Source organism: Aplysia californica, unplaced genomic scaffold (assembly GCF_000002075.1).
Source record: "Aplysia californica isolate F4 #8 unplaced genomic scaffold, AplCal3.0 scaffold00013, whole genome shotgun sequence".
In the NCBI taxonomy this organism is placed as follows: domain Eukaryota; kingdom Metazoa; phylum Mollusca; class Gastropoda; order Aplysiida; family Aplysiidae; genus Aplysia; species Aplysia californica.
In genome coordinates this window covers 1,432,729-1,459,289 of record NW_004797283.1, presented here as the reverse complement: position 1 = coordinate 1,459,289, position 26,561 = coordinate 1,432,729, and the positions used below count along the sequence as shown (strand labels likewise).

Genomic DNA, 26,561 nt, shown 5'->3' with positions numbered 1-26,561 from the left:
TAAACCAAAAATAATAGATCCCAGCAGAGACCTCATGTATCTGTGACCTCTTTCCGCCTACCACAGCTTTTTTCCTCTTTCTGATAACAAAATTTTCTGTGATGTCAGTTTTAAAAGATTTCCTTCTTCGGACTAATAGATAGTGCATCACTTTTCTTTGTGACCAGGAAAACATCATCTAGAAAAATACATAAGTGAATACAGCATAACACAGATAGCTACAATTTGTTAGGACCGGCCTCGGTAGTTCGAGTGGTCCAATTGTTCGAGGGATACCTTACAAAGATAAAGAAGAAGAAAAAAAAAACCGGTTTGACGGATGCCCGGTTTAGAGCCTTCTGTGTTCGACCTATCCCTGTTATACTGTATCTAATTTGGGTTCATTTCAAAAACATAATGAGAATGTTGGACAGTAAAACAAGCGCGTGCATTTATGCTGGAACGTGATTTGGAGAGAATGGGTTTCTCAAGTCTTAGGTCTCTCATATCAAAATAGTGAATGCAAAGTGATTGCTCAGTGCGAGAGGCCATCCTACATCACTTTTCAAAATGGTATATTAAAAACACTTAGCAGTTGAAATGTGCTGTAGTATAGAGTATGTCTGTCGCCTTTTGACAAAAAAAACTTATATATATATATGTATGAGTAATTAGATTAAACAGCGTTTTTATAGAGGGGAGAAACCCTTTTTTAATGGCGCATCTTTCTATCTTGGTTTTATGGCTGTATAATTACAATTAAGGAAATTTTGTGCTTTTGCAATAATGTTTGTTGACCTAATTAGATATCGATATTGTTATGACAAAATAAATTTTAATCAATTACTCCATACGTATATTTTACGGTACACCTCAGCAAATCATACAAAAGTCACACCGGCCAATGAATACTGACATAAAATAATCAGAACGAACAAATTTTAGTTAAGTTGAAACCCATACAAATAGTTAGTTTTTTGCCTCTCCTGTAAAACTTCTGGTGCTTTTTGGCATATACGTTTTTCTGTCATGAGACGGCGGGTGTAATGTCATCTCTTTAACAAAGGTTTGTTATGTCAAAATTCGTACATCAAGGCTACATTGTGTTAAATCACAGAAGAATACTCAACGGAAAACACACTCAGTGAAATTTCCCAACAGTCCGTGTATCTGGCCAGCACTCACAAACGTTACTGTCATAGCTTCGTTGTCACAACCAGACCTCTTATCTCCAGGTGCATAATTCGAGAGAGAAAGTCTACATAAGGAGATGTGAGGTTAGACAGCATGACAATGGGTTGCGGGTTTTATTTTATTAAGTAAAAGTTTTACAGCATTTACAACACAATTAGGTAATATATGAGTCAAAGATTAGAGGTGTTACAAGAGTGTAACAAACACAAAAAAAGGAGGAAGGATAAGGATGACAGATGTTTGATAGGAAAGAAGGAGCAAACCACACCAGAGCACCTGCCAACCACCCATGAGCATGACAGTGAAACAAGACTGATACAGCCACTGGCTTTCAAGCAATGTTAGTATTGCACAAGGTATTGATACACACAAAAACCACAAGTCACTGAACTGAAAGTATTTTCTTCAAACAATGCCAACCATTTCAAACTTTCTGAAAAAAAAAAAAAACCCACTGAAAACAATTGAAACTGACAAAAACTTTCAACCAGATAGCATCAAGTGTAATGGAAAAAAAACGCATAGTTACGAGATCAGCAATAACAACAACAGGATCAACAACAACAACAAGCCATTCAAACATTCACTGTCCTGGGTACATAATGAAACAAGAAACCAGCTCACTCACTGACAATCATTGTCCCTTTCCCCCATGCATATTGCACAATAACTTTTTTTTTCCTTTTGGATAGAGAAAGGGACAGAAAAAGTAGGATTATTTTTAATGATGTGAAGGCGAAAAAAACCCAATACTTATTAGTTTCTCACAGTCATTAACGCCAATAATATGTTCTCAAAGAAGATACTGATCAGTCATAGGAAATTATGCAAAATCAAACAATATGAATCACAAAACAGTTAACTTTGAAACAGTAGCAGATGGCAACCATAACACATTGGTTGAGTGGATGGTAAATACAAGCTTATAAACAAAGTCAAACAATATTGGTGACACTATTTATAGAAGGGAGGTTAAATTACTGTAAACATTTTCTGTCATAATCAACGGTTTGCGCATTTTGTGTGTATGCAACACATATATATATATATAATATTGTCGATGTCTGCATCTAACCTTGGAAATGTGTGAACACTGACTTTCAGAAAAGTGAGGGGAAAAAATGTAATTCCTTTAGTAGTATCTACTGGAATTGCTCCAAATTTTGTGAAGTGTTCTTTTTACATATTATTGTACCACCAGTTAGTATCATTATCATTCGTCTCTTTCCCCGTAGTATTACGTACAAGCCCCCAAAAGGAGCTTTCCATCCGTCTATAATCAGGGCAATCTTCTCCACCTCCAGCCAGCTGTGTCCCATATCCGCCTCTAGATCTCACTCCCAGGTGGATCTTGGCCTTCCTCTCTTTCTCCTCCCCCGTCGGTTTTATCTCAGACTTTGTCTTATCACTTTGTGTGCTGTCTTCTTGAGTGGGTGTCTAGTCCGTTGCCATCTCCTTTTTTTTTATATCTCACAGTCAATTGTCTATTGTTTGGTTCACTTCCGCAGTACTACATTTTTAATGATGTCCAGGCCATGGATTTTCATTATCTTCCTCAGGCAAGCATTGATAAAGGACTGTCATTTGTTTACAAATTGGTATTCCAATTGTAAGTATCATAATTTGAGATCGAGAAAGGTCTTTGACCTAATCTGGCAGCTACACAGTTAGAGGCGGACATCAACAATATGTTACTACCACACAGGGGCAAAGAAAGTGCTTTTTTTGGGTTAATTTCTTCAGAATATTGGTGAACTACAAACGACGGTAAAGGAACAAAGGAAACCAAAGTGTGGAGTGGAAGCATCGGAGGTTGCAGAGTAAAAAGGATTCTAATCCACAAAATTATCACAATAATAACCATGGTAATAATTAATAATAACAAAACTTTTCTTTCCAAATAACAAAAATAATAACAATGGGGTTAATAATAAGGAAGTGTTGAAAAGTAGGAGACAACTGTCCTTTCAAGTTATGGGAGATGTCATGGCTGCTTGAAAAAAAAATCCCACACTCGATAGTGACAATGGTTTGGGGTTGGGTTTGTTTGTTATTTTCAGTATATACACATAATACGTAATAATTTATTCTGACACAGCATGTAGGGGGATAGACAAGGCTGCATTAATTCATTGGCTGATAACGACAAGAAAAAGCCTTCTCTTTATTCACCCACACACATCAGAGCTACTCCCATCTCACAGGCCTGATTTAGGGAAAAGACTGCACCTATACCACACAAGTATACCATCTCAGGAAACAGAAGGACATACTGTGTGTGTCTTTATAGCTTTTAAACTGTTCACATTTTTATGTTTTCCCCAACCCAACAAGACAAGCTTAGGAAGATGCTTCTTATCACACATTATTACACACAACTATGGACACACTTTTTTGTAATCAAGGGCATTGAATTCTAAATTCTACTCATTTTGGAAGAAAAAAAACATAACAACTTCAGGGTCAATATTAACATGTGAAAATGATTAGTAAATGCAAACATGTCACAAACCACGTAACAACTGACAGGGGAATGAGTATAAAATGTAAATATATACATTATACATTGGAGTTCACTTAGACCAAACACGGTTAATACAAAAACAGCAGTAAACCGAAGGGAAAGAAAATCCCACATTTTTTCTTTCTTCTATTTGAGCAACTTCTCTAAACCGAAAACCCAGCTTAACCAAAGAAAATCGGGCTGTCCCACAGTTTTCAGTTTAAGCGGACTCCACTGTGTTCTTGAATCATGTACAATACAGGTTTGAGATAATCAGAATCAGGAATGTTCTTTCTATTCAAGCATTGTTTTTGCATAGTGGTTCAACTACAACAATAAAAATCACCAAACCAGCTCATACCAAAGCAATTTTTTTTTAAAAAGGAAAAATCCTCTTATTATTAGAAAGGAAGCCATAACAAAACAAAACTTGAGGCCATCAGTTTTTAATTTTAAGTAAAATAAACTCTCTCTCACTAGATTCACATTGGTCGGGTAGGCCAGTTGCAAACAATAATATCATGATAAGGATTGCATAATCTAAGGCTAATCACACAATAATTGAGAACTGTTCAATATCAGCAATCAACACCCAGTTTAGTATCTCAGGCGATATTTTTCTTTAGGAAAGACAGCAACCCCACGGAGAAGCTGTAAAAAAGAGTGAGTTTTAGTTTAAGAGAGAGTTTTACGGCAGTTGCAAAATAAATGGGTCATATAAGTGCTGAGGGTTAGAGGAGTTACTAGAGAGTAACATACAAAGAAAAGAAGCAGGAGATATCAAAGGATGATAGATGTTTGATGGCAAAGAAGGAATAAACCACACCTGCGCATCCATCAACCACCCACACCCCTTTTACAGTCTTGTCTAATGATGTCCCAATCTGTTTTGGGTAAGCTCACTGACTGAGCAGGTGTGGTGACAGGTAGAAGTTCAGCCCTTAGAGTGTGTCTCCTAATGCATGACACAATGTAGCATCCCACACGGTCTTTGCTACTCCAAAATCAATCAGATTATAAAGAACGCGTCTCCTTACGCACGTCGCTACGTCTAGCCGCGCACGACTGTCGCCAGCGATCTGTCCATGTAGCAATCAAGACCTCATCGCACATGACAGACTGGAGATGCAACAGGTTTCAAGCATCACCATTAGTCGAAATACCAAGCCAAGGAGTGCCGGTCGACACGGCGTGTAATGTTGTCGCGCAAAAGGTTACACAACTAGCGACTCATCGTTCGCGTCGCACATAACGAGACATAGTCTTACAGCACAGGGACAGAGGCCAGGTAATACTGAAGGGAGTTCTCGACTCCTCGGGCCCAGTCAATTACTGATTGTGTCTGCAATTTTTTGGCAGATATTTTAATAAATTTCTTTACTTCTTTGTTTGAAGTTGAAGTTTTAGAAGATATAAATATGCATCTGAGTTTGGCAGCACCCTGTGAGAGAAATATAAGATACAGAGCCTGGGGGAATGAGAACTCGTGAAGGAAATATATGATACTGGGGATGTAAGGGTGAACGGTTCAAGTTTGGGTGACACCTTTATAGGAAGGCAACCACAAACTCTCAAAAAAACCTCAAGCAAAATTCTCATAGCTCACTGACATGACGGGCTTCTGATCAACTTTTTGCAAAACAAAATCAGTTTTGGTTAACTTTGAAACGTTCACAGTTCTCATTTTTAGGCAAGGACACTAAACCATGGACATATGTCAAGAAAGTCTTTGCAGTCTTTGTCCTCCACCTATCACAGGGCACTCCGTTAGCTAGGTATCATGCTGAACTAGGAAGCAGATGGCCCTGGTTCAAATCCCAAACTGGGTGTACATAAACTCGAACCATTTTGTGGGTTTTCAAGGCTCTCAACCCATTTGGCTTGCCCTATTGGAAACCGATATTAAATTTGGATGCCCCGCCTCATAAATAAGCTATCATAGCGTTGATACCGGCATCAAACCTATAAACATACATCTTTCACAGTTGACTCCACAAACAGGACAGAAATATCTTTGTACAAACAGGAAGGAATTAAAAAATAGGACTGAATCTCACACATCACTAAGAAGACATGACAAAAGAAGGTTAAAGGGGCAGGAAAAAAAAAAAGGAACGAAACGTAGCATACAAAAGAATCCCTGAACTTTCAACCAAAATTGCAGGCACAATAATTGAGCATGTGAAAATAAACATGATGCTATGACAATTCATATGGAAGAGAAAATAAAATTCAGGGGAAAAATAAACATTTTGTTCTGACCCCAATAAATTGAATAAGTTTTTACACACAAATGAAAAAAAGGAGGCACTGAGAAAAAAAAAATGCAAGCAGTAAATAGATTAAAAGGATTGAGTGAGAGATAAATGAATGAGTAAGTAACATTAAATACAAACAAAATTTAAATAGCATCTATATCACTGATCATTACAGAATAAATATAGAACCTGGAAATATCAATATAAAAATGTACAAGTGCTCCAATGTCATTAGATGGAACATTTAGTCAGATAAGCATTCGCTGAAAACAAATCTTCATGTCTTATCCCCGCATGATGTAACAAGTTGCCAAGATATAAATCAACACCTTCTCTATTCGCTCAACAACTGAGCCGCTCAAGGCAAGCTATGGAGACAATGTCTAGCTGAGTTACTTTTGTTATTTTATTACCAACTTTTTAACTCTACCCCTACAACTTCTGACTTATGAAAAGCCCATGCTACATACACTACTCAAACCCAATGCTTGAGTAAAACGAGAGTTCTAAATTGCAAAAAAACTCAGAAGCACCACCGTTCTCATTTCCTGAAAAGGTACGTACATACATAATTTAAGGAAATTTGTTAAAGACTGCTAGACTAGAAGTAGGTGAAGGGATTTTCCTGTTAATTTCATCTGCTACTCTGCTGGCGTCGTGAAAGGAAACATGAGTACAGCCATCATGCTAAGAAATGGTTAACAGAAATGAAAGTGAAATGTCATGTCTGCATACACATTGATGCTCAAAATACACACTCAGTCATTTCTTCATGTACTAAAACTCATGTTACATTCCAAAAGTCTATGTTACCTCCAGATACGCATGGTTGTTTTTTCTAGTCACCTACTTAGAGTGAAACTGACTAACTTTTGATACACAAATAACATAGCACTTTTGTTTTCATAAGTTGGGGAAAAAATGGTCCTTGCGAGCTGCACTAGCAAAAATGCTAAGTGTCTGGAATTCATTGAGTATTTTATATATCAGGAAAATATTTGCACCAGAATCACGTGTGAGTACTGCTTTAAACCAGCAGAATTCTGCTCTCCCTTCTTTCAAGCCACAAACCTTGAGTAAAAAGCACAAAGAGTTTATTTATACCTTTGTTGAAACCATTCACTCACAACTTCAGGCACAACCAGAGCGAGCATACGGTGCCTGGGGCAGGAATTCATTCCACTTTTCACCCCACAGAGAGCAATGAAATGGCTGAAAAATCAACACACTAACAACAGAAGTGGCAGCCTGTCGACCACATCACAAGGAGATCGGGTGGGGACACCTTCATAATCATTGGTCATGGAAACTTCACCAGGAGTACAGCTTACAGATCACACCGTACAGTCAACAATGAAACAGCCAAGTAGACAACCTCTGTTCAACAACCACGGGGGAGTGGGGTCACAACCACCATCATCATCACACACACCATGTCCTCGGACGAGGGGGATAAATCAACATCTCCCACACTTCTCAATCATCAACCACCGCATGCAAACATTCCTGGAGGCATTTCCTAATTCCAGCCAGCTCAGCAGGCTTGTCCATCCAGTGCCCCCCTCCCCTCCCCCTGCCCTGTTTATCTCTACCACCTCTGATCTTCATTCACCTTTTATAAACCATTTTTAAATCATACATTTACTGCTGTTGTTATTATAAGGAATGTCAAGCAATATCTGTGTGACCACTTTTAGATGAGAGCTCACACAAGGGCATACTTGAACAAAATGCATACACTTAAGCTTTAAAAAAAAAAAAAAATTAGGTACTGCACTGTGGTCACCAACAGTTGTAAAATTTTAAGTAGCAACTGTTTGAAGTCCCCCACTGACACAAGCTAGATAATTTAGGAGGCAGGATGCTTCAACCCTGCGTGTCAGGGACCAGAGCCAACATCAACTGTGTGAGATACAGTCGGGATGAAAGACGCAGAAACTATAAATAACATATACTTCGAGAGTGAGAATCAAACTGACATCTTTTGCCTGTAGGGCAAAGGGTCTAACCATGTCACCAGAGACACTCGTCTGTGGAAACCAGTAAACTGACTAACATTTTTTTGAACAATTCAAACTGTCTTTGTCAATAGGTCATTATAACAGTCTTTGAGCATTGATAAACAAAACAAAGTTATATTGTTCTTTTCTTTATCTCCAATGCTCAGTATAAGACTCCATCGTACGTCACTTTTCCAAATGGTGTATGGCGAAGTTTTACACAAAGCAATCAATCTAATTTTCTTATTCACAACCTTCAGACTCTGCATGTCAGTACAAATCTTTCAACATTGAAAAACAAAGTTATATTTCCTTTTCTTTTTCTAATTTTCTTATTCACACCCTTCAGACTCTGTAGGGCTATTCCACTGTAACTGACAGGACATTTGGACTATACTTCCTTACAATGATAAGCCTGCAATTCAATATCAATTAATTTATTTCAACTTTAAATGACCAGAACTTCTGAAAGACATTAGGAATCATATAAAATGCAGTCATTTGAAAAAAAAAAATTCTTTATGCAAATTCTGTGACGTGTTTAGTTTTGGCGGGACAAATTAGGCATTTTTTCTATCCCGTCAGTTACCATGGAATAGCCCTGTCTTTCCCTGCCACTCAACACGCCGGCACTGCGGCGGTCATCACAATCCCTGGTAGACCGGTGGGTTGCTCGAGCTTCCACTGACTTCCACCGAGGCCAGGGGCTGACGTTCACTGTTCTCCACACTGAAGGACAGTGAGCCGTGTTTACGACATGACCGCACGATCTTGACTGTCACAAAGATAGCAATGATGGCAGCCACTGAGGAGGGAAAAATAGAAGAGTTATTTGGATAATCACTGAGCAGCTTAACAGGAGACCAGACAAAGTGGATACCAACATCAATGGATCCCAACTAATACAAAGCAGCGAATTCAAATACTTGGGTAGCATTTTCACAGAAAATGGAAAATTAGATAGAGAAATAGAGAGACTAGATGCCAGAAAGCCAATGCAGTCAGATATCAACTTGCCCCTCTCCTGAAACATCCCAATAACCCCATCCCATCAGCACCAAGGCGAAGCTCATCAACGCCATTTTCCTACCAACACTCAGATATCAACGCCAGACATGGTCCCGAACAAAAGCCCTAGAGAGGAAGTTGGTCACATGCAAGATGAAATGTTTAAGAAGAGCGGTTAACAAGACAAGAAGAGACAAAATAAAAAGTGAAATCATAAGGGACACGGTAGGAGCAACACCAGTCCTATCATACATTGAAAATCAAAAGATCAAGTGGTTCGGACACCTCACACGGATGCCCTAAACCAGCCAGCTCTGAGGGAATATAATATCAAATATTCAGGCCAGAGAGCCAGAAGAAGACCAAAACAACGTTGGAGTGAATCTGTAGCAGCTCAGAGCTCACGGGATGTCCCTCCTACAGGCCGCTCGCCTTGCTTCAGACAGACGTCTATATCTCCCCACGACACCCACCGGTACAAGCGGAAGAAAAAAGTAAAGTAAAGTAAAGCTCTTTTTGTTTGCATATTGAAAATTTGCGTTTGTTTTGAAGGCGACTAGTCGAGCAATCGGTTTGTGCCACGATAGCCGCTTTGCGCTCTCAATCTGGCTAGCAAACTGAAATAAACCAAACCAAACCGATCGTGCCAATGGGCACCCCATTTTACATGACCAAATAATGGATATCTCTACAGAACATGTACTCTAACTAAACAAAAGCAGCTCACATTTGCTCTCTCACATGGCACGGAGTTTTCTAGGTCTTTTTTATTTAAAGGTCTCAGTGTGTTGTTCTCGGATAAGATAAGATCTCATGTTCCTCAGTATATTGTACTTTTGCCCCTTTCTTGTTACATTATATGATAGCTCTACATTAAGGAGCAATCAGTATAGATACCTTATGGGCTTTGGTGCTGGGGGGAACTGAGCACTTATGGACCTGTCCGGTATGCAATGACGTTGTTGCCCAGGACAGGTAATACAGGTAAGGAGAGATGCCACTATAAAAGATCTACAGTCACAATAATCTTTAGTTTTAGTAGGTTTAAATCGAGCTAGAAAGGATATTTTTATGGCAATTTTTTTTTAGTAGAATTGTTACAAACTAGAAAAAAACAACACCCACTGGTGATACTGTAACGGTCAGAGGGACAAGAATCAATATTACATGGAATAAATATTTTTGCTGTTCAGTTTAAATCCGGAACAAGACAGAAGGATAATGCCCGCACTTGTACAACGGCACAAGAAAACCCTTCACATGAGTAAACATTTTCTTATGAGACATATGCACATATTCTGATTCAAGATATCTTTGTAAGTAATTTGCACTTTCATTTCATGCCAATATCTTCAACGGCTCAAAAGTTATGGCCATTTGGATGACATAAGGTAGTGAAAACCCACAACAGAGAACGTCAAGATTTATGATAGGGTCAAGAAAACACAAAATAAACAAGTTTACCCACTGATTTCGCCGATGTTTTTAACTGAAAACAATACAGAAGATGCATAGGTTTAATTTTCCAGAATAAACTTGGATGATGACTTATTGAGTTAAATCGCACAGATCTCGGAAAGACCCCCAGCAAGAAGCGAAGGCTTTCCACATGTCATCCCCCACTTCTTCTTACGGAAACATTAAGACAACAGTAAAATTAAAAAAGAAATTTATATAAGAAGTACAAAAGAAAGACCACATCAGAATATTCCCGAACCAGTAATTAAAGGTGTTATCCTAAGGGGGTAAAAGTAAAGCAAAGCCCCCCCTCCCTTCCAAACATGAGTGCAACATACAGGTTCACTATGAAGGTCACAGTGGAGTTTCAGCAGTGTCTTGCAGAAACAGGAAACATCAAGCTGTGAGCATCGCGATATGCAAAGACATGTGGGGTTGTACTTTACTTTTACCTCTCAAGGCAAAGATGCACACCATTACCAATGTAGCTGGTTGGCAGGTGCTCTGGTGTGGTTTGCGCCTTCTTTCCTATCAAATATCAAATATCTATCGTCCCCATCTCCCCTCATTCTTTTTCGCATGTTACTCTCTTGCAACACCTCTAATCTTCGGCACTTATATGACCTTATTGTGTTGCAAGTGCCATAAAACATTAACTAAAACAAAAGAAACACGCTTACCAACACTGACACTCGCAACCAGTGCGATAAATTCTGTTGTCGTTTTACAACCATCTCTTTCATCGTTAATCTTGAAAAATGGGGCCGAGCAGTGGTGGGGGTAGGTGGATCCTTCAGGACAATAGCTACCTTCAGTGCAAGGGACAGGGAGACGGTCCGTTTGCTGAAAGACATGTTGAGTTGAAAAGATTCTTCAAAGTCTGGAAATAAAGTGTTATCAAGGACTCCAGTGCATATCCTACAAAGATAACATGAATGAAATGCTATTGTAAAGAAGAATAACTCCTCTTTGATTTGCGTGCCCATATGTAAACAATAGACCCTATCTTCACTGCGAAATCACACTTTTAGTAACATATCCTGTAGCGGATATATATAGCTTTCTTTGGTCACAGCCGCGCTTCAGTTATCAAGGCACGCTCACCAGACCACATGCAACGCTGAACTGAACTACTTCAGCATAAGTAATGCAGAAGTCTTGGAAAGAATTGCGTGTGATTACAGGCCCTGCTATGACCTGCTGTCCTCTATAAAAGGACTAAATCTGAAATGAAGTGATTGTTTCAGTAAGCATTTTACAGTACTTGCAACACAATTAGGTCTATACATGCCAAAGATTAGAGGTGTTACAAGAGAGCAACGAACAAACAAAAAAAAAGGAGAAATTATGAAAATAGATGTTTGAAAGGAAAGAAAGAGTAAACCACACCACAGCATCTGCCAACCACCCACAAAAGGAGTGAACACAACACACGATCAAATGGACTAGCAAAGACTTTGTGCTGCAGGGCACAGTCCCAGAAGACAGAAAGGGAGGAAGATGATGGAAGAAAAGAGGGAAGGATAACATCTCAGAGAGAGCAGGTCAGAAAATATATCGTTGGCCAGCTGTTAAATCTTCTTACCGCAAATTTTTTTTTCAATGCAGTTTCTTAATTAGTGGCATCCGTTGCATGTGCTCAAGAAACATTTTGTCAAAATTCAAGTTCTACATGCTGAAAAAAAAGCTAGATCAAAATACATAATGCAGGTACAATTGGTAAAGGAATGAAACATTTTTTTCTCTCTCCTGTAAAATTTTGCTTTCTGCGCTTAGTACATTTCAACAGCTTGCTGATGAAATGAGGCATGAGCAAGTCCAGCAATCAAACACGTCAAATGAGATAGATGAGTAGAAAAATCATCTCTGGCACCCCAACGTAGAAAAGACGACTGGATTGATGATGACGATGGTGATGTTGAGCTGAGTTGACAGTTTCCAGCCAACCAGTGTAAAAGACAGCAACATTTTTTTACTGACTGATGTAAATGGGAGTAAACATAGGTTAGGGGGCTATCGTGGCCTCCAGGATATGGTGTTCGCTTCTTAGTCAATAGGTCCCGGGTTTGAATCCTGACAGTGACAGAAAATGTTTTTCTCTAAAAATTTTCTCATTTCATCTCCTTTCATGCTCTCTAATCAAGTTCTGTTCTGTCATCTGCTCTCGACTTCACTTTCTGCCCCCCCCCCCCTTGCTCTGGGACTCTCTCTCTCTCTCTCTCTCTCTCTCTCTCTCTCTCTCTCTATTGATTAATATTTATGTAACTACGTTACGTCATTACATGTTTTAGATTCCTTTTGTATGTTATGCCTTTGCCCCCCCCCCCCCTTCCATCCTTTGCTACCTTCTATGTGGTCTTAACTCTTTCCACTGCCTTTCTATTGCTACTCCTTTGATCCTTCATACTGCTGCCTTTCAGCTACACCCCTGATCTTAGGGTAGGTACGATTGAACTCCTAGCCTTCTAGAATAAGGGCGAAAACTCACGGAGGTCCCGTGTGTAGGTTGTGCACGTTCAAGATCCCTTGGCGGTCCTAAAATCAATAAGGGTAGGCTACGGAGGCCATGCGGGCGAAATTCAAAATTACAACAAAACTGAAAATGCTTAATGTGTCCCACATGCTCATAGATCTATGTGTCACGGCAGGGTAGAATCACGCATTCGTCAATTTTGGGGCATCAGGACTTATTGGTATCACCTTAAAGCATGTTCATTTGACCATCTTTTGATGAAGAAAAATACACGTCCGTCTTGAATAGAAAATGAGATATTTGCGGTTGAAGGAGGCTGGGGTCGCCTGATTTCAGAGGTAAGATTTGCGAGAAAATGGCCGCTGAAGTTGGGTGATTTCCAAAGCTTGAGAGTCCTTGGAAACTGAAAATGTTCATTTGTTGTGCCTTAAAAAAACAAATGTTTTCCAGTAAAATCCACACAGACATGTGTTTTTACATAGACATATAAGGTGTTGAGCCAAAAAAGATTAATTAGAAATCATTGTCAAATTGGAGGAAAAAATGCATATATTATCTTTGATTTCATTATTTTGACGAGCGCCTGATTTCACCACGATGCCTCGCATATGACCTTATGCAGTTGCGAGCATCGGAAAACACTTATCCAAGAAAAATAACTAAATAAATTAAAAATTAAAAAATAACTAGGTAATAAAATAGCTTTAATAGCATTTCAGGAAAGATCTCCCCTTTTTTTGGGGGGGGGGGGGGGGGGGGGGGTAAGTATTTTACTGCACTCGCAACTGCATAAGGTCATATGAGCAAACGGGACACATTAAACATTTTCAGTTGGTAGGTAACTTTGAATGCTGCCGGGTGACGGTGAAGCCTACTCTTATCAATTTTAGACCACCAAGGGATCTTTAACATGCGCAACTTGCACATGGGACCTCCGAAATTTTCCGTCCTAGTCCAAGAAGGCTAGGTGTAGATCTTTCCTACCAGAAGATCAGGGGTGTGGCTGAAAGACGGCAGTAAGAAGGAGCCAAGGAATAGCAGTAGAAAAGCTGCAGAAAGAGTCAGGAGCCCAGAGGAGAGGGAAAAGGAGGTGAGAGGGTGGGGGCAAAAAGTGGAGATGAAAGCAGACCACAGAACATAATTGCAAGAGAGCAGGAAAGGAGGTGAGAGGAGACAATTTTAGAGAAGAAAATCTTTCCGCTGCTACCCGGATTCAAACCCGGGACCTTTGAATGAGAGGTGAACACCTTAACCTTTAGGCCACGAGATCCCCAGGTTTCCCTTTGTACCATGGGTCGCTCTCTCTCACAAAGGGTCACGTCATGATCCATTTGAGAGGAAGGTAGAATTCATTTTCTCTGTGCTGTTTAAATGTAAAAATGGTCATGTCAGTAAGACAAGTGGAGGAGGAGGAGGAGGAGCAAAAGCAGGAGGAAGAGAAGGAGGAGGAGCAAAAGCAGGAGGAAGAGAAGGAGGAGGAGAAGGAGGAAGGGAGGGAGAAGGAGGAGGAAGGGAGGGAGAAGGAGGAGGAATGGAGGGAGAAGGCGGAGAAGGAGCCTCAAACGTATTTAACCAGTCAGTCTTTATACAGTCATCAAAACTTACCGGACAAAAAGAACCTTCAGGGCAAACAGTACAATTGGTTGATCCTGACAGGACTGTGTAAGTCCCGGGCGCACATTTTTTGCACAACTGTGCCCCATTGTCTTTTTTATAATTTCCTGTGAAAACAATATGTGCATTCATGAATTAATTTTCCTTTTTCTAAAATGTAATTTAGTACAATCAAATAACAGACCACAATTTTAATTAAGAAACACATTTATACACTGCATTTCTACACCAGAACCGAAAACTCATAAAAAACAATTAATTCACAGAACGAATACAGCAGGGAATGATTACATTATATGCATTATAATAGACAAATGTAAACGCCGCTATGAAAATGCACAAGCGGCTGGATGGATTATGTCAGGACATCCCGTTTATTGCCTCCAGCACTATCATGTGCCAAGAAACATGAACTCAACCCAGTAGAGAAAAGCTCAGGTCGCTGTCGGTTAGGAAGGAGATAAAATGTTTGTTTACCATACCTGGCGTACAAGCTGTGCAGTTTGTAGAGGCTATGTGGACAGCTTCATGCCCTGCTCCACACACATCACATGAAACGCACGCTGGTTCACTGGCAAGATACACATAAATTATCATAAAGGTGCTGCACACCCACAGTGCAATGAATATAAAATGCATGATGAACAATAAAAATTGTGGAAAAAAAACTTGCGATTAATGAATAAGAAGTGAAACATGAGTATCATATAACCATATTCGTTTCTACATTTATGGTAGCAAAGTTTGGATATGAGAGTTTACAATAGCGCGATGGAGGGAAAGACATAAGGAAATAAAAACAAGGAAAACAGAGAAACAATACTATACAGAACAAATGACCATTCAAGACCCTATGCTATAAAAGAAAAAAAAATGCATCAGTGCAGTTTCAAGAAGGCAGTACATGACAGAAGAAGGAATCTGTAGGTGATTGGCGGAAGCTCTGGTGTAGTTTGCTCCTTCTTTCCAATCTTTCCAATGTGTACCATCCTTATCCCTCCTCCATCTTTTCTTTGTATGTAACTCCCTAGTAACACCTCCAAACTTCGGTACTTATATCATCGACTTGTGTTGCATGCGACATAAAACACTAACTAAAACTAAAAACTAAGAAGGAATCTCCAGTCACTTGCTTAAAAATTAAACTTATTTTCTCAAACCATTTATTTTTTTTAAACCATTCATTCCTTCTTGTCCCACCAGATACACTGTCCGGTGTGCCTTACCCACAGTATGTTCCGACTGCGCAAGGCCAGCAGGATCCCTTGCCCGGCCGGTCCTGGAAGTATCCCTCCTCACACTCATCACAGGAGGTGCTGTTCACCTTGCCTGCGAAATGCCCTGAAACAAGAAAGAGATTTTTTAGGGGTTTTTTCGGTTGTTGTTGTTTTGTTTTGTTTTTTAAGTTTCAGTAAAGAGATTTACTGCACTTGCAACATAAACATGTCATATAAGTGCCAAAGATTAGATGTGTTGCAAGAGAGTAGCACACAAATAGAAGATGGAAGGGAGATAAGAGTGACAGATGCTTGATAGGAAAGAAGGAGCACACCACACCAGAGCACACATAAACCACCCACAACAAAGAGGAATCATCTGGACATTTGACCACTAAGAAATGCACTTCATCTAAAATTGGTCTTCTTAAGGCTTTTATGAAAAAAATTGTATACAAGGATCACATCCTTCATTCATTCAGTGCCAGATCTGCGGCAGACATTAGTGATTATGGTTCTCCATTCATTCCTTTGCTCGGATGCTCTTAAAAAAACTATGTTTCTCTGAACTTACCCGGTTACCCATTTGTTTAGGTTCCCTAAGTAGGTTGCTCTGGGCCTACCCCTGCCTTGTTTGCCTTTAATTTTGCCAGTGAGAGCTAGATGTTCAAGACTTTTATGTCTATTCAGGTGTCCCAAAAACTGCATTTGTCGTTTCCTGATTGTTTCTAACCGTGAGTGTCCCACCTGGGCTTCATCAAGCACTACCTCATTCAATTTCTTTTCCTTTCACGATATTCTCAGCAGTCTCCCAAGAAACCACATTTATGTTGCTTCTATTTTATTTTCACCGTCTTTAGTGATTGTCCAGCATTCGCAGCCATAGAGAAGGGTTGACCATATATGTTATTTCAGAACTTTCATTTTGGTGGTCATTGAGATGTTTCTATTTGTCTGAATTGGGCTCATTTTGTTGAAACTAGCCTTAGACATTGCAATTCTCCGTTTTATTTCTGTGGAACATTTGGCATTTACTGTCTTTTACTTCACACATTTAAAAAAAAAAAAGAAACTATTCAAAAGATTTTATTTAACAAAGTTAATGTCACTTTTCAACAAGACCTGACACTAGTAATGTCAGACTACATTAGTCATTCAGTGAGAGCATTTTTCATTTAATGAAACAAAATAAAATTCACTGAAATGTGATACCACATGAACAAAGTTGGTAGCATAAAAAATGAAGCTCATTTTCACTTCAAATCAAGTTTTTACTAAATGAAAATCGATTCCTGGAATCCGTGAACATGCAAGAATATAAAAATTTGCAAAAGAAAATGGCATGCTGGAGTGTTATGATCCCATATATACCAACCTGGAGAACAGTCCTCACACAGACTGAAGCCACTTTCATTTTTGAAAGTGCCGACTCGGCATCCAGAGCAGTTAAAGGCTCCTGTCCCTCTGAAACATCGAAATTCAACATCAGGGTCTCCCTCTTTATCATCAATTTATCAAATTCAAATAAACTACAGAATCACTCATCTGAATGCAAAATCTATTCAACTTGGAAGACCCAAGATAAACCATGAAGTCTGTAACATATTCTCTGTATCAACAGTCGTAAGTTTGTCTGTGTAAGATAATACTTTAGAGAGACCTCATCAATCAAATCCTGAAAAATTACATTTAACTATATTATTGTAAACTGCAAGCCATTCCAATACTCAATTTATCAAATTCTGAAACAATATAAAAATTACCTATATAAATGAGGAGTTCATAAAAAATCTGAAACATACGCTACCAAAATAATAATAATAATAATATTAATAATAATAATATAATGAAAGTTTGTCTGGCTGATGATAACCAATGCATCTGCTGAGAAGAATATTTCTTAAAAGAAAAATTGAAGAAATGAGGGAGAAGATCATTGCAGCATATACAGGGGCCATTGGGACCAGTTCTGTTAGAAAAAAAGTTTCTGATCATTTAAAAGCTTCATTTCCACTTGTGGATGTGTGTACTGAGCATGCAGGCTTCTCTCTTGGCTTCAGTTTTTAAACAACCATACCAGCCCCTAAGTTAAAATCCTGCCTCCATCTATTTCAACATCTTTTCATCTCTTTCACGAAAAACATGCAGACCTCACTGTGCACAAAAAAGACCTACCACAAGAGTTTGCACATTTGTAGCAAAGAAAGGTTTTGTACTAGCCTAGGATAGGAGAAAAAAAATATATAAGTTAGTTTTAGTAGAGGTTTTACGGCACTCGCAACTGCATACGGTCAAATGAGCGCCAGAAGATTAGAGGTGTTATTAGAGAGTAACAAACATAAAAAAGAAGAAGGGATAGATAGATGATAGGACGATAGATGTTTGACAGGAAAGAAGGAGCAAACCACACCAGAGCACCCGCCAACCACCCACAAAAATAACATAGACACAAACATCTTTTGTCATTATATACTTCATAGGTAAGAAGCCACTACACCAGATCTGCTATGCCAAAAAAGCCCACATCTCAAAATCGATAATTTTTATCCAAATCTGAACTTTCAACACCCCCCCCCCTCCCCTCCCCCTATCCCCAAAATCACAATACTTTGTGGATGGTTGACATGTGCTCTAGCATGGTTTACTCCTTCTTTACCATCAAAATTTCATCATCCTTAACTGTTCTTTTTTTCTTTGTATGTTACTCTATTTTAACACCAGGGATGCCAAATGATTTTTCCCAAAAAAAACTGAAAATGAGCGGAGCATCACATCTCACCTAAAACGAACCTTATAAAGCTTTTAAATGAGTAAACAAAATCAAGTATTTGAAAGAAAAAAATGGAAAAAGCCAGAAGAAACGGAGATCTGGTATCCCTGTAACACTTCTAATTTTTGGCACTTTTTAACTGCATTGCAAGAGCCATTTAACTCTCACTAAAACAGCAAAAACAAGCTACTTTTACTGAAAATGTGAACAAACTCCTCCCCACAGTTTGAAAAATACACACTTACTTTGCATCAAAACCAGGAGGGCAAGGATTACAGGTTGTTCCTCCTTTTTTAGACTGCTGAGAACCTGATGATAATTTAAATATGACCATTAGAAGACTACCAATGCATAACAGTCATAGACCTATTTTTAGAGGCTATGGTAACAATGTAATGTCTAACAAAAGTCATTAGTTTTCGATCCTGTTGCTTTAGTATCACAAACTAGTTCTTCTTCTTCTTATTCTCGATGGCATCACATTTAAACCTGACATCTATCTTATACGGGGTGCCCATTGCGGATGGGATCGTGTCGGGTCGGAGGCGATCGCCCTACTCGTTGCTTGAAAACAAACTCTTTTTTTTTTTAGGCGACGACTTGGGCGCGATCGGCTTGTGCCACGAAAGCCGTTTTGTGCCCTCAATCTGGCTAGCAAACGCCCTGACCCGATCCCCCAATAGGCACCCCGTATTATACTGGGATGTCCTGCTCAGTTCTCATGTTGGCCCGTACAGTTTCTCCTGCAGTATTAACTTATTGCTGACGGCCTACGAGAATACTCGTTATCCAGGCAGCCATTTGACTACGAGAAAACCCAAATCCATTGATGTCTCTCTAGAACTTGCTCCAGTCCATCATTTCCAAGTTCAAAAACAAAACCTAATATTGAGTTACCGTCCGTGCACTTCTGTATGATTATTGTGTGTCCGCTAATTTTGTAGCAGTTTGGAGGGAAAGTTATTGCAGTTTTAGTGTGGGTACTTAAATTTGTAGGCCATTCACTAACTAACTCAATCACTAACTCACTCACTCATTATCTCACTCACTAACTCACTCTCTCTCCCTCCCTCCCTCTCTCTTTCTCTTTCTCTCTCTTTCTAAAATTGGCACCCCGCTACACCCTAAAGTCTCCTTTCATTTCCACCCCAAAACCATAACATCAGTAGGAATCATGTCATGTGTGAATTTTTTTTAAAGGAGCAAGCATCTTGTCCCACATTGACTATCAGACATTAGCAGTCTATACCTAATAACTAGTAGCTCTACCTAACAAGAAAAGAAAGAATTGGAAACCAAATATAAACAAGCATGGAAATTTCAATTCATTTGATGTATACACAATTCATAGATCACCAACCAAGTGGAGTCAAAAGAAAAGGGAAATGGCACCAGGGGAGGAAAAAAAAAGAACCTTACCCGGAGAGCACTTGGTGCACTCAGCGCTAGCCGTGGTATTAGAGTACTGTCCCTTCGGACAAGGCATACATTCTGTGCAGTCCTCCCTGCTGTGAACGTTTATTTAACAACATATCATTCAAATGAATGTAAATGTTTAACACATTGTTCAAATGGCTGTGAACCTTTATTTAAAATATCATTCAAATGGCTGTAAACATTTATTTAACACATAATTCAAACGGCTGTAAATGTTTATCTAACATATTCAAACGGCTACTGTAAACCTTTATCTAACATAAAATTCAAATGGCATATTTCGACACTATAAAATAAGACAACATACCTTGACAGGTGAACTTGAAGTGCAAACGAAACAATTACATCAATACTACCGATTATATCTTAGTTGTTTGGGTTTTTTTATTAATAAATACTTTGTATAACAGTACAGCTCACTTTCAGAGAAGAAAAGTACAAAGCTTTTAAAGGAATTAAGAACCAAAAAAAAAAAAAAAGAAAAAAGAAAAAAGATTCTTTAACAACAGGGAAAGAAACTGGACTGAAAAATCAAACTTTAGGGCCGACAATACAACAAAAAGTTTTCTACTAAACAAATAAATTAAACACTGCGCTCATCTCACCTACAAAAATAGCCTTCATCACAAGCTGAACAGTTCACATGTCCTGTTCCGTTAGCGTAGTGGCCTTTGCCACAAGGCAAGCAGTCTGGCTGTCCTGTGTCTGGCTGGTGAAACCCAGGGTCACAAGGGAAGCATTTACTGGCCTCTTCAGTATTGACAGCCTCACCTGGAGTCGGTTTAGTTAAGTTTTAGCAAGAGTTTTACCGCGCTTGCAATACAAATAGGTCATATAAGTGTCGAGATTAGGGGTTTTAGTTTTAGTAGAGGTTTTACAGCGCTCGCAACTGCATAAGGTCATACGAGGGCCAAGGGGTGGATGTCAACAGAGAAGTCCTTACAGGGAATCAGACTTACTCTGCTCACCTCTCTAGCTTCAAAAGCACAAAGCCTGCTTCGACTATCAAGGCACCCCAGAAATAGCGGGTCACAAGAGTGTGACAAACATACAAAAGAAGTAGAGGGAAAATGACAATAGTAAGGATTAGAAAAGAAAAAGCAGCAGTTCCCTGTTGCAATTCAGGCACAGTTATAAGCATGACATTGATGAATCAGCCCATTTACAATTACAATTCTACAGTGCATAAGAACTCGAGATGTTAATGTCCCTCCCTTTGGGAATGGCCAAAAGACACTTCAGTCAGTGGCACCGCCCAGGGGGGTGAGATTAAGGGTGTTACTAGAGAGTAACATACCAAAACAAGAGAAAGGAGATATAAGGACGATGGATGTTTGATAGGAAAGACAGATCAAACCACACCAAAGCATCCGCAAACCACCCACATCTGTAGTCATTTTAACTCTGTAACATAACACATTCTGAAAACAGGACATACATACTTTGTACATTTTCAATACTTTCACAATGCTAAATACTAGGGGGCACTATGACAAAGAAAAAAAACCCAGTCAAATTTAGAGTATAGTTTTTTTAACACCTTTCAATAGATGTTGACAAAGATGCAGGTATACACCACATACACATTCACACATCTAGGTTAATAACAAAAACTGGAGTTGGCAATCTTTCTCTTCCGTCTGAAAGCTTGTTTTCTGAGTTAAAAGTTGAAAGAATTGCTCATAAAGGGGCATCTACATTATATTCAACTTGCTGCCCATGTCCCTTCAGCACCAAGAGCTAAAGAACTGAAAAGCAATGGCTCAATTCTAGAGTATTTTATAATGATACATAGCTATCAAAACCTAACATTTTTATCTAAAAATAGCTTAAAACCATGAAAATCCAGCTCCATCATGTTCTTAGGAATACTGAATCCTTCTTTCTTGTAAATTTTCAGGTCTCAAGACTATGTGGGTTTTTTCTTTAAAAATGAAGCAAAGATCAGCGTTATATACATGATGTGCAAAGGCAAATCGAAATCTCTTTGTAGGGCAAAGTTGAACCCTGGGCTGTGCTTGTCCATCCCCTTTATAAAATTGTTTTTAAAAATCCTTCTCTGTCCTTCTAAGATATAAAAGGCCACACGATTACGTAATCATAGCTTTCCTCAGGGTATAGACCACAAACAAACACATTCCATTTTCCCCTACCCCGCCCCGACTAACCACTTGATATTATTTCATGTCTTTTCACTTTTCTGTACATCATCATTCTCTGAGACAATTTGAACAGCTGATAGATAAAAACTATGCAAAGCACATGTAGGCGATATGTCAAAAACAATCAGTACGTTGTCAGTACTAATTAGAACAGCATGACAGGTCTATTTTATCTGAAAGATATTATCCACTATCAGCAAGCCAATCACTGTAGTTGAGAGAGCAGGGAGATACCCTACTTCTCTTTTAACCCCAGAAATTTCACTAGTCAATAAAGTGACTATTTGGAAGTCAGATAATTCATTGTACCCTTGAATTTCAGGGAGCTTGCTTCAGGATTCAAAATCAAAGGGTTAATTAATAATTTTGGATTTTTTTTGCAAAACAAACCGACAGATCCTAAGGCCAAAGAGACAAAAATTGAAACGAGAAGCCACAAGGTGCACATACCGATGAGGAAAATAGCTACAACAGATTAAAGACACTTTTCAAACCTGACTATCTATCGAGGACTGTGATAAATACTCTGTCCAAGCAAATTAAATCGAAATATTCACCTTTTCAAACCAAGAGTAACAAATTAAAGTCTATTATACAATAAATGTTTGTTCATAGAGAGAGATGATTGTTAAAATGAGTTGCTTTTTTAAAATTAAATTGAAATGGCAAAACTCGTGAAAAAGTAAAAAAGCAAATAAAAATTCCAAAGAAGACAGAGAACAAGGAAAATACCATCAATGGAGATCCATATAGACAAATCTAAATAAAAGAGAAAGTAAAAAAATTAACAGTTGAACTCCAGGGAAAATGCTCAACCTAGACTCTTGCTGCTACCTATGTTCTTAGTCACCTCAAAACGAATCTGATTATTAAAAAGGTGAGCTGAATCGACCCTTCCAGTCAGGCCAGCCCATGCAGTGTGAGACACATTTGGGAAAAAAGGCCAAGATATGTCTACTACATAAAATATTTTCTCAATGAGAAAATCGGAATCTTGTCTATTGCCAGTGAGGCAAAAAGCGTAACTGTGACACTATGAAAGTGAGTGAAAAATGGTTTTCGAGGAAAGGCATAAAGTTGTTCTGTGTGCAAAAAAAAAAAATCTGAAAAGGGAAAAGGAAGTGGGCTCGACCAAAGAACACATGATGCAGAGAAGTGGCAGAGGACACAAGGGGGTTGGGGCATACGTGAAGACAGCTGGAGAAACTGGCCCTGGATCGAAATATGTGGAAAGGTCTTGTTGGCGGTCTAAGTCCGAGACGGGACTGCAGGTCTCAATGCGTGGAAAAAAAAAGAAAGAAAACCATAAGTTTTAAAAGAAATTCAAAACGTCACAACAAATTCACTTCAACCTTCTTTGACCCAAAGACAGACGGACTGAAATCTCAAAGGACTACTAATATGTCATGAACCATCCGCCCCTTGTAAATAAGACTCTTCTTTCGATATCCCTATTTCATATGACTGTTGTTTAATGATTCAATCCCTCTTCTAAGACCAACACAGACAGCCAATATGAAAGTCTCACATTAGAGAAAACACTGTGACAGATCAGCAAAATCCAACCGGTATCCACTGTTCAACCCCCCCAAAAAATACCTGCTAATGAGTCAGAGTTACCAGAGAAAAATCTGCGTCTGTACTTTTTGGAGGATTTTTTGGGTAGGAATTGAACACCTAACTTTACATAAAGAAGCTTTTTCCAAGGCAGAAGAAGATAGGAAAGAAGGCAGAGACTAGACACTAAAATAAATATAGCACTTCAAATATAACACATAAGTGTCTCAGTATGAACCTTCTCATGCGCTATCTCCCATTTGAAGGGTTGCATCTATATCCAGCAGGTAAGCAGCAGGTTTAACCATTTGAGCCCTTGCCACTGGTACACAGGTGGCACGTGAATTTGCCCGTATGCCGAGCCACCGGTACACTGGTGAACCAGAGAGACCCTTTCCCCAAACCAGCACGTCTGGGACAAAACGCAGGCGGAAACCAGTGTTTACTACACAGGATGTTATTGATTATTTTGAAGATCTTTCTGAATTAGAAGCTGGTAATGACGAGGACTACCCCGAGGGGGATATGGAATGTGATTTTGACAATGATATTGAATGAAGGCGTGAATCCTTCAGGAGCTCAGGCAGAGGAGCACAGTAACCTCAGGAGGTCAGGGCTCAAAGGGTGAACAGTTTCACTCCCCGCTCCAAACAAAACCACAGTAGGGGGAAGAGGTCAGTTCATAGTGCATCATGCAGAGACAAAACAATGAAAGAACAAAAAATAATCACCTGCAGGACACGGGGTGCAGTCTGCAGATCCTGCCAGCTCAGCAAAATGCCCAGGCAAGCAAGGCGTACAGGCTGTGCTGCCTTTTTCATTTCTGTGAAAGCAAACAAGTAAATACGATGATCCTTATTAAGTCTTTTATCTTTCTTTATCTTAACATCCGTGCCATTTACGAGAACAGCATAAGTACAGTAAGAATGTCAGGAGGGACTCACAGAATGGTTCGAGATAACATCCCGGAGTAAGACAAGGTTGTGTCCTATCACCACTACTATTTATCATATATATGAATAGAATTACAAAAGAGGCCAACACAAAACCAGACACCCTAAATGAATTACTCTTCGCTGATGACCAAAGTCTCCAACACCACACCACCAGATTAAACGAAGAATGTAACAACTACGACATGAAAATCAACATCAACAAAACAGAGACAATGAAAGTAAACAGAAAGCCAGAACCACTCAGGATACACATCAACAACAACAGTCTCAGACAGGTCCAAGAATTTAAATACCTCGGAAGTATATTCACAGAGGATGGGCGACTGAACAGAGAAATTGAAACACGAGTAAAAAAGGCCAATAATGTTAGTTACCAGCTTAGTCCACTACTGAAACATCCTAACATCCCCATGACAACAAAACTCAAAATGATCAACACCATATTCATCCCAACACTCACTTATCAATGGCAAATATGGACCACGAATAAGACATTAGAGCAAAGAATTACAACATGTGAAATGCAATGCCTTAGAAAAGCAGTAAACAAGACCAAGTGAGACTAAATTAGAAACTCAGTAATCCGAGAAATGGTGGGCACAAATGATGTCATGCATCACACCCAACACCAAAGAATCAAATGGTTCGGACATCTCCTACGATTAGCAACACACCATCCAGCACAACGTGCCTACATTTAAAAAAATTGATGGCAACAAGGCTAGAGGGCGACCGAGAAAGACCTGGATAGATGGAGTCAGGGAAACATTAACCACCCACGGTATCACCCTAACCCAAGCTCTCCGGCTGGCGACAGAGAGACGTCTCTTTCTTCCCGCGACACCCAAAAGGGTATAAGCGGCGGATAAAAGAAAGAAAAGAAAGATCTTTCTTTATTTTTAATTTACTAAATCGCTTTCCTTAAAAAAAAATTTAAGAAACTTTTAAACAATGAATTTAGTTTTGTTATATGGTACTACGTATAAACATATACAGTGGTGCCACTTAAACCAAAGCCTGTCGGACCGCCAGTTTTTTGGGTACAGCCAGGTTTTGGAAGAGGTTGCTAAAAATAGAAAGAAGAAAAAAATCAGTCAGGGATTTCATTTTCTTTTGGTTTACCGCTGTTTTCGGATTGACCATGTTGAGCTTCAATAGACTCCACTGTATCTATCTGTCCTTTTTTTTTGGGGGGGTACATTTTACATTTCTTAAATCTGTTATCATGAGAATATAAGGGACATTCTATATGTTGTCTCTTTCTCACCATGTCTCTATGAGATACTGCTGCCAACAAGCACATAAAAATAATGCTCATCATTTGTTTAAGAACTTCACAGCAGAGGCAAAATCTGAAAACCGAACGTTAAAAAAGATCTAAATAGATTTGGACAAAAGAAGGACATGTCCTCTAGAACAATATTAAATGGTGATCTAAAAAGTCTGGAGGGATTTTTACATCCTCCTTGTTAACAAATAGGTTGGCAAAATTAAGTTTTGATAATGACTGAGACAACTTGTTCAGTATGAACACAGCCCCTATAGAAAGTATTTGCAACCTACTATAAGTATCTAATGCACAGAAAATCCTGGGAAAACGAAACACAAGTTAGTAACTTCTTAACAATTTTCTACAAGATGACATTTGTCCTCCCAAAAAGAAACGTAACAGTGAAAACAAAAATAAAAACTCTGAAAACGCATGTGTGGTCAATTCTTGTATATGGATGTGAGAGCTGGACGGTGACACAGAGAGAAGATTGGAAGCTGAAGAAATGTGCAGGAGGATGCCCAGAATGTCATGGCCAGAGAGGAAAACAAATAAAGAAGTGCTCCTAGTTTTTTTAGTTTTAGTAGAGGTTTTACGCTCGCAACTGCATAAGGTCATATGAGCGCCAGAAGATTAGAGGTGTTACAAGAGAGTAACAAACATAAAAAAGAAGAAGGGGAGATAAGGACGACAGATGTTTGATAG

At 39.0% G+C, this 26,561-nt stretch overlaps 1 protein-coding gene across 1 annotated transcript in view; it reads right to left on the bottom strand.

The window, feature by feature from the left end:
* Window positions 1-1,863: 1,863 nt before the first annotated feature.
* The window catches only part of LOC101850861 (proprotein convertase subtilisin/kexin type 5), a 32,362-nt gene continuing 7,664 nt past the window's right edge, over window positions 1,864-26,561 (bottom strand). The window contains exons 4-13 of the mRNA XM_005090154.3: window positions 24,362-24,453; window positions 20,517-20,682; window positions 19,894-19,982; window positions 18,720-18,783; window positions 17,080-17,168; window positions 15,714-15,828; window positions 14,970-15,058; window positions 14,479-14,594; window positions 11,081-11,243; window positions 1,864-8,739 (exon numbers count right to left, since the gene is read on the bottom strand). Of these exons, the coding sequence (XP_005090211.1) occupies window positions 8,579-8,739; window positions 11,081-11,243; window positions 14,479-14,594; window positions 14,970-15,058; window positions 15,714-15,828; window positions 17,080-17,168; window positions 18,720-18,783; window positions 19,894-19,982; window positions 20,517-20,682; window positions 24,362-24,453 (1,144 nt within the window). The 3' untranslated portion in view covers window positions 1,864-8,578. The remainder of the gene's footprint in view (window positions 8,740-11,080; window positions 11,244-14,478; window positions 14,595-14,969; window positions 15,059-15,713; window positions 15,829-17,079; window positions 17,169-18,719; window positions 18,784-19,893; window positions 19,983-20,516; window positions 20,683-24,361; window positions 24,454-26,561) is intronic.